The sequence below is a fragment of the Callithrix jacchus genome, chromosome 5, assembly GCF_049354715.1.
Source record: "Callithrix jacchus isolate 240 chromosome 5, calJac240_pri, whole genome shotgun sequence".
Classification (NCBI taxonomy): domain Eukaryota; kingdom Metazoa; phylum Chordata; class Mammalia; order Primates; family Cebidae; genus Callithrix; species Callithrix jacchus.
In genome coordinates, this window is record NC_133506.1 from 124,536,274 (window position 1) to 124,554,126 (window position 17,853).

The 17,853-nt window shown below is 42.6% G+C and overlaps 1 protein-coding gene and 2 long non-coding RNA genes across 8 annotated transcripts in view; 1 reads left to right on the plus strand and 2 right to left on the minus strand.

Moving 5' to 3' along the window:
• WIPI1 (WD repeat domain, phosphoinositide interacting 1) overlaps nucleotides 1-5,247 on the minus strand; it is a 37,656-nt gene extending 32,409 nt beyond the window's left edge. For 4 of the 5 annotated variants that reach the window (XM_035301631.3, XM_008997643.5, XM_002748660.7 and 1 more), the window contains exons 1-2: nucleotides 5,069-5,247; nucleotides 544-626 (exon numbers count right to left, since the gene is read on the minus strand). In XM_035301631.3, coding sequence (XP_035157522.1) covers nucleotides 544-626; nucleotides 5,069-5,148 — 163 coding nt within the window. In that variant the 5' untranslated portion in view covers nucleotides 5,149-5,247. The remainder of the gene's footprint in view (nucleotides 1-543; nucleotides 627-5,068) is intronic. The other variant, XM_054256416.2, reaches the window with a different exon arrangement.
• A 4,749-nt stretch (nucleotides 5,248-9,996) lies between these two features.
• LOC118153864 (uncharacterized) lies at nucleotides 9,997-10,329 on the minus strand. The gene is made up of 2 exons (XR_004743516.3): nucleotides 10,273-10,329; nucleotides 9,997-10,168 (listed from the first exon to the last, which is right to left on the minus strand). It is a non-coding gene; the product is annotated as an uncharacterized LOC118153864 (long non-coding RNA).
• A 59-nt stretch (nucleotides 10,330-10,388) lies between these two features.
• On the plus strand, nucleotides 10,389-17,648 carry LOC118153863 (uncharacterized). Of its 2 annotated transcripts, none has more exons than XR_004743514.3 (3): nucleotides 10,389-10,603; nucleotides 11,972-12,073; nucleotides 12,457-17,648. It is a non-coding gene; the product is annotated as an uncharacterized LOC118153863 (long non-coding RNA). The 2 variants fall into 2 exon arrangements; XR_004743515.3 differs by having other exon boundaries at nucleotides 11,987-12,073.
• The last annotated feature ends 205 nt before the right edge of the window (nucleotides 17,649-17,853 follow it).

Consider the following 17,853-nt stretch of genomic DNA (forward strand, 5'->3'; position numbering starts at 1 on the left):
AGGAGTTGGAGACAAGCCTGGCCAAAATAGTAAAACACTGTCTCTACTAAAACTACAAAACTTAGCGGGGTATGGTGGTGGACACCTGTAATCCCAGCTACTCAGGAGGTGGAGGTTGGAGAGAGCCAAGATCATGTCACTGCATTCCAACCTTGGTGACAGTACAAGACTCTGTCTCAAAAAAAAAAAAAAAAAAAAAAAAAAAAAAAGTCACAAGTGACCTTTAGCTTTGACAATTATAAAAAATTAATGACTGTGCATATATATGTGAAAAAGTCTCAATCATATTATTTCACACAAATAATTTCTTCATATAAAATGAAAATGTTATTTAAACTATTGCCAGAAACTTTCTTACTAAGTGCTTGTGGTTTTAAAGCAAGTAGTGGCAATGATTTCTATTTAAATCTGAAAAATCCTGACTCCCTAAGTTTGATGGCTAAGGAAGGGAAAAATAGGCAGCTTGGTAGCACCACAGATTAAAGTCAGGAGGGAGGCTCTGGTTCTCCTGCAGATCCTGAGGTCTCTCTCACACACACTTACTGCTTCCATGGACTTGATCCAGATGCTCCACAGAACTCAGAGAAAACAGCTTATACCCGGCTTTAGTTCCAATTGCTAGGGATCTGTGGAGGATAATAACAGCGTGGGAATGACGACAGGTATTCTAACAGCAGATCTATCTGAAAATAGATACTCTTTGCCCCCTAGCCTCAGGGGTACAGGTAAACAAGCCTCTGCAGGAGCTTAGATCCTTGATAACATCCTAAATGGTGATGCATGCCTTGACAGGCAGAAATAGTAAAAGAAAAGAAAAAAAAGTCAAAAGCAACTTAAAAAAAAAAAGTCAAATGGTCAAGGGACATGAGACTACATAAGCTCTGTCATCCAACAAAATGTCAAATCTACCAGACATGTTTTTCCAACTGGGCAGATAATAGGAAAAATGGAATATTTAAGAATATTCATGATAGTTCAAACCTTTACCTCCAACATAACGAGAGTATCTTCTTGATGTCTGAGAGACATTTTACCAGGTAAATTATTTTTTCTTTCCTTCATAACTTTATTTGTTTGTTGCTTATAAGAAGAAATACGGTTTTCTTTTTTTTTTGAGATGGAGTCTCACTCTGTCACCCGGGCTGGAGTGCAGTGGTAGCTCACTGCAACCTCTGTCTCCTGAGTTCAAGGATTCTCCTGCCTCAGCCTCCTGAACATCTGGGATTATAGGCTTGTACCACCACACCTGGCTAATTTTTATATTTTATATTTTCAGTAGAAACAGGTTTCACCATGTTGACCGGGCTGGTCTCAAATTCCTGGCCTCAAGTAATCCACCTGCCTTGGCCTCCCAAAGTGCTGGGATTACAGGCGTGAGCCACCATGCCCAGCCGAAGAAATATACTTTCATAGTAGGTAAAATTTAAGAGATGCTGCCTTTCATCAGTTTCCAGGAAATGTCCCAATACTCTACACCAGCAGCTCTCACTCCTGGATGTACATTAAACTCAATTGGGAAGTTTAATTGGATTTTCTTTTAAGTTCAAGTACTCTAATGAGCAGCCAAAGCTGGAGAACTCTGCTTTCTACTATGTCCTACAAAGCAATCATCACAACCAACAAACAAAATAAAAACTAAAGATTTATCTGGGACAATCAAAGTGTCTTTTAAAAAAATCTGGTTTTCTTAATTTTTCATTTTTCAATGAGGAGATAAAGACAGGTTGTAAATCCAGATTTTCTTGGCCTTGTATTGAAAGTAAACACCAAAGTCAACTTTGTTGAGCAGCTGGGAATCCCCACCCAGCTCTTTCCAGCTGTGCCCTCCCCTCCACACCTAAGTGATGAACAGAATCTGACCTGGAGCCCACTCACAGAAGTGTGCTTCTCTGGAAGCCCACCTTGGAAAAAATGGGATGTCAGAACTGAAATGGACCTTAAAATGGTTTAGTCCACCCTCCTCATTTAAAACAAATATATGCCAGGGTGAGATTCATTCTTTACAGGGAAGCGTATACTAAAATAAGCAACTTACTACTACAAGCCTGGATGGCTGAGGCTCTTGTTTCACTAGTCTAAAAAAGAGAAGGTCACATGATTTTCCCTGGAATTTTTTTTCCCTACCCAAACATTTCTTCTTCCCTGAGACACAGGGATAGGGCAATTACAGTAAACTTTTAATCAGCAAGGTAGCTGGTGATGTCTCCTAGCCCGCCAACCTGCTAAGCGGCTAAATTGGTGGGTTAGACATTTGCAGCTGTGCACTTAGAACCGGCATTTCGTAGCTAGACTGAGGTATTAATCATGAGAAACAGCAATTGGAAAAGTAAGCCCAGAGCATCTTAAAACTTCAAAATGTATTTTGTAGTGATTATTATTTTTAAACTTTCTTCACGTAAACTTCTTCACATGAGTAAAGATGTGTTTGGCTGCAAATTGAGGTTTGTAAAGCTTGCAAGTAAGGAAAGAAATCCTGTAACTAGAGTCTTATAACATTAATGCAAAGTGATAGTAATTTAAAGTAATTTTCAAACATCAGCCTTCTCCTGGACCAGAAGAATTCTACATATGAGAAAATCACAGAGTGATGTTTTATGTGATGTTTTAGATGATTGATCAATGGCCACAAAATACTCTGAATCAAGGAATTTAGACTTAGACCTTATTTCATCCAGAAAGTCTTTCTGTAAAAACAAAATTTTAATCACTACTCATGGAAACAGAGTTTGGGACAAATATTTATCACTAATCAAATTCCAAATGTACCCAAAGTAGGCTGGGTGTGGTGGCTCATGCCTGCAATCCCAGCATTTTGGGAGGCCGAGGTGGGTGGATCACCTGAGGCCAGGAGTTTGAGACTAGCCTGGGCAACTTGGCAAGCCCCTGTCTCTACTAAAAAATCCAAAAAATTTAGCTGGGCATGGTGGTGCATGTTTGTAATCCCAGCTACTGGCAAGGCTGAGACAGGAGAATCACTTGAACGCTGGGAGGCAGAGGCTGCACTGAGCCAAGATCATGCCACTGTACTCAAGCCTGGGTGACAGCAAGACTCTGTCAAAAAAAAAAAAAACAACAAAACAAACAAACAAAAAAAAACAAAAAAAAAAACCCAAACTGTATAGCACAGTGCCAGGCGTGAAGTATGAATGTAGGAGATAGGTAAGGGTTTGCTGTTTTTAACACACCTTCTTCAGAAATGCTAGATCCTGAATTCAGCCTACATTTATAGAAGAAGACATGGCAATACACCTAAATGTATTCAGCAAGGGGCTTGGCTTATTTTAAAATCCACTGTCATACCCTCTGTGGCTCAAGGCAACTGACTGTGACAAGAAATTTTATTTATAGGCGAGGCAGAGCTGCCCAGCAGAGCCTTCATCCAAGAAAATAAAACTAACAGTAGGGAGTAAGGAAATTAACTTTCAAAGCGCCCTACAGTTTTGAAAATAACATTCTTATTCAATTGCTGTAGGAAGCTGGGACTTAGCATTATTTAATGACTAGAGTATAAATTAACACCCCCCCCTTTTTTCAAATCTAGTAATGTTACAAAGCAGAATTTAGAACATTTACTACTTATAAGCAAACTAACTCTCCTTCTTAACTTGTGTTCAATTGGGAAGGAAAACATCACCAGGCATTTCAACAGCCATACCCACTTGCAAAATGTTTCTTACAAAACATCAGGATTTTATCTATACCAGCATTTTTGTAAACTGCTGGTCCCAACTCATGAGTGGATCCTAAAATGCAATTCAGTGAGTCACTTTTTCTAAGCAGCTTAGAAAAAAAGACACATTCACTATTTTGTGAATAGTATATGTGTTATGGGTTTTGGGTGATGTTGCAATATGTATTTCTTATTGCGGGTTACAATCGCAATAAGAAATTGCAACATCAAGAAAAACTTGAAAGTCACTCAAATAACCAAGCTGTAGAGCTACTCGATTACATGATTACACATACGGTTTTTTCAAACAAAGGCATATTGTTCAGCACTGGGTGTTTTTAAACAGAAACACAAAGGGAATGGAAGTCAGAGTGGCTAATGGTACATGATGGTCTTAATTACACCACTGAAGGATCAATATTAGCATTGCTCAGTCACCAGCAGCCAAGGCACAGAAACTGGTACAGCAGGAAGTGGGAAACTGGGAAGTGGTCATCCCCGCCTGTTACTCAGGGTGCCCATTCCAAAAAGATGATTCCATATGGTCCCCAGGGCTCGCTTCCAGGAAAAAGGGGAAAGAAACAGGCGTTTGCCTCTAAGACACAGAATCCTGCAGATGCCTGAAACACACTTCAGCAAGTCCCAGCTCCTTCTCAAAGCCCAAATGTGAACATCAAAGTAAAACATTAAAAATCCACTCAAAAACAACAGGGCGGAGCTCCTGTTTCCTGGAGAGAAAGCAATCTGCGCCCTGGAAAAGACTCTTGGACTCCGAGAAGGAGATCCTGCCTGGCTCGGTGGGCGATGTGAAAACAGCCAAAGAAATCCAAAGGTTTCTTCCATCCAGAGCGGGCAGGCAAAATGCCCTGTGCCGGGGCTGGGACAGGGGCTGGCCTGGCCGCAGGGATAGGCTGCCTCTTTGTCCGAGGCCCTGCCCAGATGCCACGTTGAGATGCTCAAGGACAAATGGGAAAGTTTTCCTGTACTCTCATCTTCCTGGGCCCCAGCTACAGAGTCCTGGGTCAACTTGCAACTTCCTCTCCCTTCTCATCTCTTTGTTTTGGCCACTGTCTCTCTTCCCCAGACACCCACTTTGGTCACTGGCTTTCCCACCGCCCTGCTCCCCGCATATTCCGTGGCCTCCGCAGCCCCACTCCCTTTGGGAACCCCCTGCTTTCACCCTTGGCCCAACCTCCTGGCTCTCGGAGGACACTTGGGGTGGAATGGGGCAAACCCCACTGCAGGGGTATGCGGTTGACCCCAACGCGTCCACCGCAGCCACCGGCTGTCCCGCCGAGGCCCCCTCGAGGCGCATGCCACAAGCTGCGCTCAGGACGACACCCTCTGGTCCTGACACTCTGTCCCCACCTCCCTAGCAGGGGTCTTGTCGCGGCTTACGTGCAGTCCTGGTTGAATGAGAAGCAGCTGAGCGCCGACTCGACCCCGCCCGGGGGAGCGTCCGCGACCTCTGCCTCCATCGGGTGCTCGGCCCGGGAAGCTGCAGCTCGGAGCCGGCTACCAGCCACCTCAGCAGCCCGCCGGCGCCGGCTCCACGGGCCGGGCCGCGGGTCCTGCCCGCCCCTTCCCCGCCCCTTCCTCGCCCTGGCCCGGGCTTCGCCCCGCCCCTCCTCGCCTCTCCCTCGGGTCCCCAGGACCCGAGCAGCTGACAGGGTTGGGCTCCTGCCTCCGGCCACCATTGGCCACGAGCCCAAGCCGCGGTGGGCGGACACCGCCCCTTGGCCAATCCGCGGCGGCTGCGGGCGGACCCGCCTGACTGGTGACCCGCCTCTGGCTTCGTAACGCGGCTTTCCATTGGACAAAGGGACGTGACACAATGGCAGCAGGCCACGTGGTGGTGTTTTCATTGCCGGAGTCGCCCAGCTGGGAGGGAGAGGGAAAGATGAGTACTGCTGGGGCGAGACCTGATGGTTTCAGTCCGGCATCTGAGTCCGGGCCGCCACTAGGAAGACGGGAGGACGCGCTAGTTCCCACTCCGCCCAAACCCTTTGCCAAGTGTAACTCTGCCTATTAAACTTACAGAGTTTAGTAGAGAGCGTTAGACTCCAAAGCCCCACCCTTTTGTAGAGTCCTCAAGCTGCATTGAGAGAAGCTCCTAAAATGGGGCTGCTTCAACCAGAGAGGTAGCAAGTTATCTTATCTATTGCCGAGAGGTTGAGAACCTTTACTACTTGCCAAGCGCCATACTATGTATGTTATCATGTTGAATTCTTATAAAACTTGTACGGAAAATATGATTGTGCTCAGTATACAGAAGAGGCAACCGAAGCGCGAAAGCTAAACAATTTGTCTAAAGTAACAACAAATGGTAGAAAGTGTGTTTGTCTGCTTTCAAGACCTGTGCACCAAATAACTGCTGAACAGTTATTTGGCAAGACCTATCTGATCCATAGCTGAAGAAAATGAAAGTGTGTATAGGGTAGTGTAGTTTATGAAAGGGGTGACGTCTTGAAGATATGGCACAATTCAAAACTCACATAATTAGAAATAAATCTTGACAAAGGATCTCTTTTTCCAGGCTAAGTACTGTACATGTTTCCATGCGGAATTATTGTCAGTATGGTTTATGAATCAGGAGCTCTGCCAGCTTTGGACTGTATAATTGCTGATGGATTTTTAATTCATTTTTCTCAAATTTTGAGATAATATTTTAACTATTGTTACATGATAGTGTCTCAAATCAGCATAATTCAAATTTATTAGGTTGGTGCAAAAGTAATTGCGGTTCTTGCCATTACTCTTAATACCTAGTTTATGACAAAGCCATATATATATATATATATATGTATATTTAGCCTTGGACCTAGAATACATGAGCAAAGGGCACTATTTCACCTAAACCTGTCTGGTTGGATTTTCGGTTTGTGTTTTCTGAGATGCAAATATAACAGTTTCTTTTCTCAACTGTATTATTTTTTCTCTCCAGTGATGCAAAAATAGTTCAGCTCCTACATTCACAGATGTTATTGCTCTTCTGCCTATTGTGAGGTGTTGTATAAACTATCAGGAGTGAACGGATCCTTTTAGTATGGATACTTTCAGTATCCATTAGATACATTTGTGTACATTTGTATACATACAAAAATGGTACAGAGTATCTAAACAATAAAGATACTTCATACCATTTTTGTATATATACAAATGTATCTAATGGATAAATGGTATACTTTTAGTATACTGTTTAGATACTTTGCACAATTTTTGTAACCTTTCTTATCAAAGCTTCTTCCCCCCACCTCCCAGCTCTGTCAAATGCTGCAGTCCTTTCTGTCCTGTTTAGAAACATGAAGTGTGCCATTAAGCATTTAAAATGTAAGCTATTATTATCAGTTTGTTATTAAGAGTTTGGACTTTACTGGGTAGATGTGGGAGCTGGTGTTCCTTTTTGAGCAGGAGTGTTTCATGATAAAAGCAGTGTCTTTGTCAGATAAGCGTGGCCAGGATGTACAGAACAAATTAGAAATGGGGAAAGGCCTAGAAGTCTTTAGGGGATGAAGGTGAAATTCTGGGAGTGAAGTGACAGGAGGGACTAGGTTAAAGTGACGAAAACAAGGCCAGAATATTAGACCAAAGCATAGAGATGCTTTCAGGCAATGCTGTCCAATAGATAAAGTGAGCCCCAAATGTGAACTCCACATGTAAATTTCAATTTTCTAGAAGATACATTTAAGAAGGTAAAAAGAAATAGGCAAATTAATTTGAACAATATTGTTTATTTAATCCAATATGTCAAAAACATCATTTCAATATCAGCATAATCAATATAAAGTTACTAATCAGTTAATTCAGATTTTAATTTTTTTAAGAATGAAATATTTTAAATCTGGTGTGTATTTTTCACTTACAGCATATCTCAGTTCACATGAGCCACATTTTAAGTGTTCATATAGCTGGTGGCCACTTTATTCTCAGAGAAGTCTTGAGGAACTAAATGACAGGCATGACAACGAATGGGGAAGGGGGAGGGGCAGAGAAGAAGAGGGAAGAGTCAAAACTAATTTCATGGTTGGGAAGGGGAAGCCAGTTGGGTTGCTTTTAGAAACTAGATCTTCAGTCAGGTATTCAGGAAGATGTATTTCATTTCAGACACATTTCATTAGCAGCAGAACTAAATGGTTACTGGAATTAAGATTTTGATCTGGAGATACGGCGATAGGAGAAAAATTGCTACCTTCCCAGCCTCACCCTTCCTGTGAATGGTCCCCCTTATATGTTTCTTTCCGGTTTAATGGTCTATTATGCCACCATCCATGTGGAAATAACATCCCAGAGCTGCCTCAACTGATTTCATTTTTCTCAAGACAATACATGTCTATATTTTTATATAAATCTACATTTATATAAATCTATGCCTATTTTATTAAAAACCTGTATTTTTAGGTAAATTTAAAAAGTGATGAAAACTAATTCTTATTTTCAAAAAGTACCTTGTGAGCAAAACTAAATACATCAGCTGGCTGGGTGTGGTTTGTGGAGGGCTGGTTTGTGCTTTCTCTTAGAGGTGTAAGCAGCCACTTTGAAGAGCTCCACTCTCAAAAAAATTCCCAGAAGCCCATTCATGTAAAAAGCAAGGACAAAGTTATAAATAACTTAACAGGTGCTGAATTCATTTAATGTCAGGCTGATTTTTCTTTTTTACCATTCTAGTTCTGGGTTCTGTGGGAGAGGGTACTCTTGATTTGAATGTTGGGCTTATGGGCATCCTAATTCAGCAATTTCACTACTAAACAACATCAGCAAAAGGTAATGGGGTAGGTAGGGTGGGGGACAATGCTTTGTTGCAGAGAACAAGATTTTGGCTTTTTCTCCTTCCAATTGAAATTCCCAAATTTCTATCTTTCCCGTGTGTGTGTGTGGGGGGGGCACTCCATTATTTCTTCCTCTTCCTCCTCCTCCTCCTCCTCTTCCTCCTCCTCCTCCTCCTCCTCCTCCTCCTCCTCCTCCTCCTCCTCTTCTTCTTCTTCTTTTTTTGAGGTGAAGTCTTGTTCTATCACCAGGCTGGAGTGCAGTGGTGCAATCTTGGCTCACTGCAACCTCTGCCTCCTGGGTTCAAGCGATTCTTCCACCCCAGCCTCCTGAGTAGCTGAGACTACAGGCGCGTGCCACTACACCTGGCTAATTATTGTATTTTTAGTAGAGATGGGGTTTCATCATGGCCCGGATGGTCTCTATCTCTTGACCTCATGGTCCGCCCACCTCAGCCTCCCAAACTGCTATGATTACAGGCGTGAGCCACCACACCTGGCCCACTCCATTATTTCTACGAAAACTTACTAGTAAGTAACTAGTAAGTTACTTACCAATCAGCAAAATCTGAAAAATAAAGCTGGGCTGTGGGAATTAAAGACATGTTTGGTAATACAAAATTGCAGGCCACCATTCAGCTAATGGAGTGAATTCTTATATGTGTAACAATCAGGTTGTAATTTTAAAATGCTGATTAGGGCATGTACAGGGCATTAACAGGGGAAGCTGGAAATGAGACATCCTGTCTGATGCAACACTCCTGTCACCCCGTATGGCCGTTCATTGCACCCAATCATCTATAATTAGAGTAGCTACTAGGTGAACAAACACCACTCCTGTTCTGTTCTTCTTTTTATAAAGTCTATTCTATTTTTATAAAACCAAGTTGCAGGGAATAATCTGCTTCTTCTTTTCTGCTATGGGGCAACACTCAGAACGTGAACTGAAAAAGAGTTGACCCCTCCTGGGCCACCGTATAGTAGGCCTTTGAGAAAGGGTAAAGGAAGAAGGGCCTTGGGACAATGGAGACAAGAGGGAGAGGGAGGGAAGGGAGTGGGTGTCAGTACATGTGAGTACGTGGAGGAAGCTTAAGGAGTCAGCCCTACATTGCCAGAATAGAAGGGAAGGGGTTGGGCCATAGGGCGATTTCTGGGAAAGGAGATGATCAATCTGATTGGCAAGCAGTAAATCCACAGCCAGAGGTCTGGCTGAGCAGCAGGTGTGACTGGGTGTTTTGTTTCTAGTTATAGACAGTTTGTGTGATATAGCATGGCTGCAGTGAATGAAGAGTTCCTATCAAGTGCCCTTGCCCCCATATGGAACCATTATTTCTGGATTTATTGATTAAAAGGGGGAGAAACAGGGAGCAAAAATTAATGACACTTCTAATATTCCTTGACTTATATATTCCTTCCCATGAGTCAGGAAAAATGTTATTTCACTCAAGAGTGAATTGGTGTCTTAATCTTCATTTTCTTCCCTCATCTGTCTTATTTTTGCCTCCAGAATAGCCTTCCTAAAACACCAAGGTGAAGCACAGGTTTTCAATAAGTGCTTGCTGATTGACCGATGGAGTCACTTTCTAGGAGTGCATTTGCCAATGTCGTTTGAGCTGAGAGTCTATCACTCATGCCAGCGCAGAGAGGTTCAATCAGGGTGTTTTTGTTCACTGAGACATCTTCAGACTGGCCAAGGATACAGAGACGGGTTCAGCAGGTCAGCCGATCACCCTGCCTTAAATTTTAGAGGATAATTATAGGTGATACCTGAAAATAGAAAACCAAGCTTTACAGAAGGCTTGGTTTGGAGCATCATACAACTTCTCATTTAACACTAACCACATCTGTCTGGTTGAGAAATGTTGATCCCCATCGGGCAGCTGCATAAGCCAAAACGGAGACTATTGAGTAAGTTGCCATGGGCTCTGAGACAGTTTGTGACGGAGGTGCAGTTTGTACTCAGTCCCTTCCACTGGGTGCCCAGGTTGCCAGTCCACGCTGTCTCAGACTGCTTTGGCTCAAGGCTGGAAATAGAACTGGCATCTTGACCTGTGCTTCATCCTATAAAGGGACAGAGAAGCAAGGGGTGGAGAGATAGAGGCAGGATTGTGCCAAGAGGGCCACAGGCCAAGTACAAGGGCGAGAGTGTGGAGTCCTGAGCGCTTCAAAGGTGACTAACTCTTTGCCTACATTTACCAAGGATACATCTAGAAATATTAAAAAATGTCCTTTGGCTGGGCACGGTGGCTCACACCTGTAATCCCAGCACTTTGGGAGGCCCAGGTGAGCAGATCACGAGGTCAGGAGTTCCAGACCAACCTGGCCAGCATGGTGAAACCCCATCTCTACTAAAAATACAAAAAATTCGCTGGGAATGGTGGTGTCCGCCGGTAGTCCCAGCTACTCGGGAGGCTGAGGCAGAATTGCTTGAACCCGGCAGGCAGAGGTTGCAGTGAGCTGAGATGGTGCCACTGCATTCCAGCCTGGGCGACAGAGTAATACTCCATCTCAAAAAAAAAAAAAAAAAGTTATTTGCTTCCAAGCAGAGAGTTAGCCTGTGCTCCTGGGTGGACGTGGCTTGTTGGAAAGTGCTGTACTACTTTAGGTTTCTTTCTAATCTAGCGGTGGTGTAGGGAGTGGTAACCATTCCTTAGAATCCATCAGCCGCTGGAAAGAAGGTGGGTTCAAAGTCTTTGTGATGGCGGTGAGAGGGGGGCGTGGCTAAGAATTCTGAGATTCTTGGTGAACAGTGCCATCTAGTGGTCTGCATGATTTAGTTCTAGGACGGTTGGGTGAACACCTCAGGAAAAGCTGGCTTGAGTGATAAGATATGGGTGGCCCGATCCTAAAGCCCCAAAAGAAAAGTCTCTGAGGCTCCATTGTGTATTCTTCCAAAACCTCTTTACTGTCTATAAATGGAAAACATGGAAGCCTCTCCCACCACTTCCTCTCAAGGGGGAGAAGTTTGGAAGGAATTTGTATATTCATTCATTCATCCATTCATTCATTTGACCAATTTTTATCATGTGCCTGTCGTGTGCCAGCCATGGTTCCAGGTCCTAGGAATATGAAACTGTCCAAAATGAGTAGAAACCCCTGCCCACCTGGGCAGAGAGACCACCAACAAGAAAAATGAGATGTATAGTATCTTAGATGGTGATAAGTGCTAAGAAGAAACATACAATAAAAGCGTGTTGGGGAGTATGGGGTGTGGGGAGGAGAAATTTCCATTTGAAATTGGAAGAGAGGGGAGCAGGTTATGCAGTCATGTGGGAAAAAGCTCAAAGAAGCGGTGAGGAGGCAGGGCTGTCGGAGAGTGTGGAGAGCTGCAGACAAAGAGCCCACAGTGGCCTGGGAAACCACGGGAAGTTCTGACTTACATCGGAATAGAATCACTCAGGCAGCTGCATTGAAAAGAAATTGATGATGTCTTGGGAGATTCACAATTCACTTTAGCATATTCAAGTCTCCAGAAAGCCCAGCATTATGTTTATTTAATGTTGTTTCACAAGTACTTCCCAAGCTTATTTAAAGATAGAGCCCTGTCTTCCAGGAATACCCACTGCTTCATGTGAGACCTGAGAAAATGGAAATCAGCCCGGATAAGCAGACTGGAATGTTCCCAACAGTCATCAACAAGGTCAGCACAAGGCCAGGCAAAAACACTGTTTAATGCAAGGCCACACCACAGCTGCAATATTACTGGCACTGGAGTGTCTAATTCTTTCCTATCAGTTCCTCTCCCAGACCCACTTGATTTCTCCACTTGCTGAAGAAAACTTTCTGAGCTACCCAATTATGAAACCACCCTGCTTCAAGACACATCCATTCCTGACCTGATTTTTGTTTCTTCCACCTTTCCTTCCCCAGCATCACTTAACACAAACCGGCAAAAAAGCCCTTTCCCACAGCCTCTTACTGAGAAGCTTCATGGTTCACTTGATGTGCACAACACCCTTTTGCTGCAGGAAGTTAACAAAACTGACATTGACAAGGTTCACTCTTCTTGTACTCTACCTGTAGGTATTACCAGAGCCTAGCATTTCATAAAACAAGGTGTAAGAACAGCTGGACAAAATGATTACTTCCTGTTATGAAATTCTGAGTCTAAAGATGAGACATTGCACCCCCCCAAACTGTCTTGTGTACCAGTTGAAGACAGCATCTTAAGAATGAAGAGGGTGAGGACTGTATTGTTAAATATTTAAAAAATAGGAAGTGTGGATTATTTTTATAAGTTGTTCCTTGTCTATCTGGTCCCTTCTGCTGCTAACATTTTTGACTGAACATTTGTACTATGGGACCTCTTGGCCTGATGAAGATTTAATATGCTTCTCTCCTGCCAGGAACCTCCTTGGCCTTTCTCAGCCAGTGCACAGATGTCTGGAGGCAGACCAGATTGGTTCTAGGCAAAACAAAAGATATTGTCTCAGCTTTCTATTTTTTTTTTAAGATGGAATCTCATTTTGTTGCCCAGGCTTGAGTACAGTGGTGCGACCTCAGCTCGCTGCAACCTCCACCTCCGGGGTTCAAGCAATTCTCATGCCTCAGCCTCCAAGTAGCTGGGGTTACAGGCATGTGTGACCACTCCCAGCTATTTTTTTTTTTTTTTTTTGTATTTTTAGTAGAGACGGGTTTTCACCATGTTGGTCAGGCTGATCTTGAACTCCTGACTTCAGGTGATCCACCCACCTGTGCCTCCTAAAGTGTTGGGATTACTGGCATGAGCCATCACCCACGGCCTGTCTCAGCTTTCTTGAACTGTAGTGATGGTATAGGCAATAGTGATCCACAAAAGCAGATTTGCATCTTAGAAAGCTCCCTGCAGCAGGAGCAGTGGAGGATGTCGGAAAGTGGTGGGTGATGGGGCAGAGAACAGGTGAGAGGCTGGTGTGTCAGTTTAAGTCAGACACCGGAACTTAGGTGATTTGCGGAGTGGAGGGAGAATCTATAGGAATCAGTGGTTTATTAGATGAGAGAATGGGGAGAGGCAGATCAGCATAGAGAGTGGTGGTCAGTGTAACTTGGGTTTCCTCTGACCTTACTGGCTTCTGCGTGCAAATGGGCCTGAGTTACCAGTTACCCAAATTTCACTGGCTCCTTCCTCTACCTTTTATAGAATACTCAGCTCCCTTCAAAGACTTTCCTATCAATTACTGGGAGTCCCCAGAAATGCCTTGCACGTGCTCAGAATTGCCCTTATGGGCATGCCCATAGGGACATTTGTTTCTGCTGATGAAGACCCTTGTGATTGATGCCTCATTGCTGCCACCTGCTGGGGACCACTGTAACAACACCAAAGTGTTTTTTCCAATATACATACACTCTTTCTGCTTGTATTGAAATGATTATTTATGTTTTCTCTCTGTCTCTCTCTCTCTCTCTCTTTTTTTTTTTTTTTTTTTTTTGAGACAGAGTCTCACCCTATTATTCAGTCACCCAGGCTGGAGTGCAGTGGCACGATCTCAGCTCACTGCAACCTCTGCCTCCTGGGTTCAAGCGATTCTCGTGCCTCGGCCTCTCGGGTAGCTGGAGTTACAGGTGAGCGTCACCAGGCCAGGCTAATTTTTGTATTTTTAGTAGACGCAGGATTTTGCCATGTTGACCAGGCTTGTCTTGAACTCCTGGCCTCAAGTGACCTTCCCACCTCATCCTCCAAAGTACTGGGATTACAATCGTGAGTCACCATGCCCAACCACATTTTCTCCTATTTTATGTTAATGTGGATAACTAAATCAGGTAATTTTTTATTGAGGTGAAATTCTCATAAAGTTAACCATTTTTAAGTGAACAATGCAGTGACAGTACATTCACAATGTTATGCATCCACCTCCGTTATCTAGTTCCAAAACATTTCTATCACTCTAAAAGCAAACCCTGTACCCCTTAAGCAGTTACTACCTGTCCCTCTACCCCAAACCCTCGGCAACTGCCAGTCAGCTTTCTGTTTCGATGGATTTATCTATTCTGGATATTTCGTATAAACGGAATCACACAATATGTGGTCTTTTGTGTCTGGGTTTTATTTAGCAGAATGTTTTCAAGGTTCATCCATGTTGTAGCATGTGTCAGTATTTCATTTCTTTTCATGGCTGAATAATATTACTTTGAATATGCATATAACAATTTTATTCATTTATCAGCTGAGAGACATTTGGGTTGTTTCCATCTTTTGGCTATTGTGAATATTATGAACATATGTGTACATGTACTTATTTGGTACCTATTTTCAATTCTCTTGAGAATGCTCTGAATTCCTGGGAGTGGAATTGTTGGGTCACCTGGTAATTCTATGGCTAACTTTTTGAGGAATTGCCAAACAGTTTTTCATAGCAGATGAACCATTTTACATTCTTATAGCAGCATACAAGGGCTCCAGTTTCTCCATATCCTTACCAACACTTCTTATTTTCTGTTTTTGCTTTTGTCTTCCAAATTACTCTGGCCATCCTTGTGGGTCTCATGAACACTAAAGTTTTATGAGATGCCTGCAAACTGAAACCCTTGGGACACATTAAGTAGTGCTAGGTGTCCCAGTATTCTCACTGAGTCAAAGCCCTCCTATATTCTCAAGACCACCATGCTCATTCTGGGTCACACTCTTGACACCTGGACAATAAGTTTCAACATGGAGTTCTCTCTTCACGAAGCTCAAATGGGAGTTCATGGTACCATGTCAAGGACTCAATATCTGAAGTAGATCCCAGGCTTTCCTTCCTGGTTTGTTCTTTCCAACCTTATCTTTCATTCTCCTAGCTAAAACCTCTTGATATATCACCATCTCTTTAGGTACAGTGGGACATGATTGCCTCCAAACTTAGCTGCTTAGCTTCAGCCAGGGATCTCTACTATGCAGGGGTTTTTTGTTTTTTTTTTTTTTGAGACAGGACCTTGCTCTGTCACTCAGTGGTGCCATCATGGCTCACTGCAGCACTGCCTTCCCAGGCTCAAGTGATCCTCCCACTGTGGCCTCCAAGTTACTGGGACCACAGGCACATACCACCATGCCCAACTACTTTATTTATATATATACTTTTTAATATATGCATATATAATCCTTTTTTTTGGAGATATATCATTTTGCCATGTCACCCAGGCTATGATGGAGGTCCCTGTTAGGATGGAGAATGGAGCAAATCACACAGATGTTACAGAAAAATAGACACAGAGGACTAGAAACTTTGGTCCCTTTTACTGTAAGGAAAATCCTGTGTGACATCAAAGAGGGCATGTCTAGGAGGTATTTGATATCTGTAGCTGGGGCTAAGGGTAGATATGTGGGTTTGAGAGAGAGATCCAGGAGTCACTGGGGAAGATGTAGTAGCTGAAGCTGTGAGAGGAGGCAGGCTGTAATGGAAAATGTGTCAGTTGGTGAAGAACTGAAATGAAATGTCCTGGTTTGACGTTTTGAGTATTCCTTTAATTTTAGGAACACTATCAGAAAAGAGGCTAGCTTGTGAGCTGAGTCGGTTTGCTTTCCAAAAACATGACTGAATGTTTTCACTACTGCATATCTAAAGGGGGTGCAGACTGGGCTTTTCACTATTTCTCTGGGGTTAGAAATGTCCTTTGGTGGGTTTCTAAGTTTTCATGGAAGGCCAGTTCCAGAGACTATTTACAAGCTGTTAGGAAAAACATCAAGCAGACAAGACATATTTCAAAATATTTAAAGTGGTCTATTCCTAGGCTCTCAACTCTTCTCTCTCCACTTCCTCTCCATGGATCTGTTTTCACACATGGGAGCTTAAGTCAGCCTCTATCTGTAGGTGACCGTTGTCTGACCTTATACTCTGGAATGCTCTATATGCCTCTGACTTTCATCCCAGGAAACATCAACACCCACTTCCGCTGGCATTCCTGATGGGAGCCAACTCTTCCTCCTGAGCAGTTGGAAGAGTCCTGCTTCAGTGACTCCCAGGGAATGTTGACAGAGTCACTTTTTAAGAAAGAGATTTATCCCACACCAAAACAGAAATCACTCATTTTGCATCATTTTATGCCTTGTCTATTTTCAAGGTAGGGTGTTTCATTTTGTTTTGTTTTTCCCCTGTTCTTCCAATCCATGAACATAGTATAGATTCTTAAGTCCTTTTGAAGTGTAAAATTTCCCACAGCCACATAGCTCAATTTTTTCTACTTCCAGGATTTAAAAAAAAATTACATTAGCCTTGTATTTCCTCCAAAACTGTTATTAAAACTGAAATTATCTTGTTGATTTCTTGGTTTACCTGTTTACCATCTCCTCCATCTAAAAGGTAAGTTCCATGAGGATGGGGTCTCATGTGTCTTCTCCTAGCACCTAGAATAATGCCTGACCATGTACAGATGCTCATGAAATATTTGTTGGGTGACTGGCTTACAGAATCAGTTGCTGAAATGTCATACAAAACTTTCCATCATGAATGTCCTTTTTTTTTTTTGGCCTCTCTTGAGTAAGAATGTTGTCCTGATTTAACTAGCATTATTGACAAATACCAACTAACTGTATTAATGGCTCTCAAGTTTATTTACACTCTTAAAAGTAATTGAGGACCCCAAAGAGCTTGTTTGTATGGATTATACCTATCATTACTTAGTGAAATAGAAATTAAAACTGAGAATTTAAAATATTTATTAATGCATTAAATAAATAACAAACCCATTACATGTTAACATTAATATTATTTTTTATTCCCCCAGACAAACAAAAAACAGGGAGAACTGAGGCATCGTTTTACATTTTTGCATATCTCTTTAATGTCTGGTTTAATAGAAGACAGCTGAATTCTCATATCTGTTTCTGTATTCAGTGTGTCATGATATCACAACCTCACGTAGCCTTTGAAAAGCCCCACTGTGCACTTGTGAAAGAATGCGAGTAAGAAAGGCAAATAACATCTTAGATTATTTTGCAAATAGTTTTGACTTTGCACAGATACACCAGGAGATTCTTGGGTAGCCCCAGGAATCACTGAAGCACATTGAGAACCAAAGATTGATATTAGCGGAGAGGAATATTTTTCTTGGTCTTTGAACTACATTATCATTAAACACTGTACTTTTCTCTTTAATATCCTTTGCTTAGCTTGATATTAAAATCCTTTTGCATTCCTCAGGATTGACAAAGGTGGACAAGGTGCATAGTGAGGAAGGGCTGATAGAAAAACAAACCAAAGATTAATAATTTGTTGCTTTTATACAAACACATACATATATAAACAAAAACAACAATAAAAACGTGCCTTTGTGGAACATGCACCATGTTTTCTATATTTTCCAAAGATTATCTTTATTTATTTATTTTATTTTTTTTAAAGACGGGGTTCACCATGTTGGTCAGGGTGGTCTTGAACTCTCAACCTCAGGTGATCCGCCTGCCTTGGCCTCCAAAGTGCTTGGATTACAGGCGTGAGCCACCACACCTGGCCGATTATCTCTATT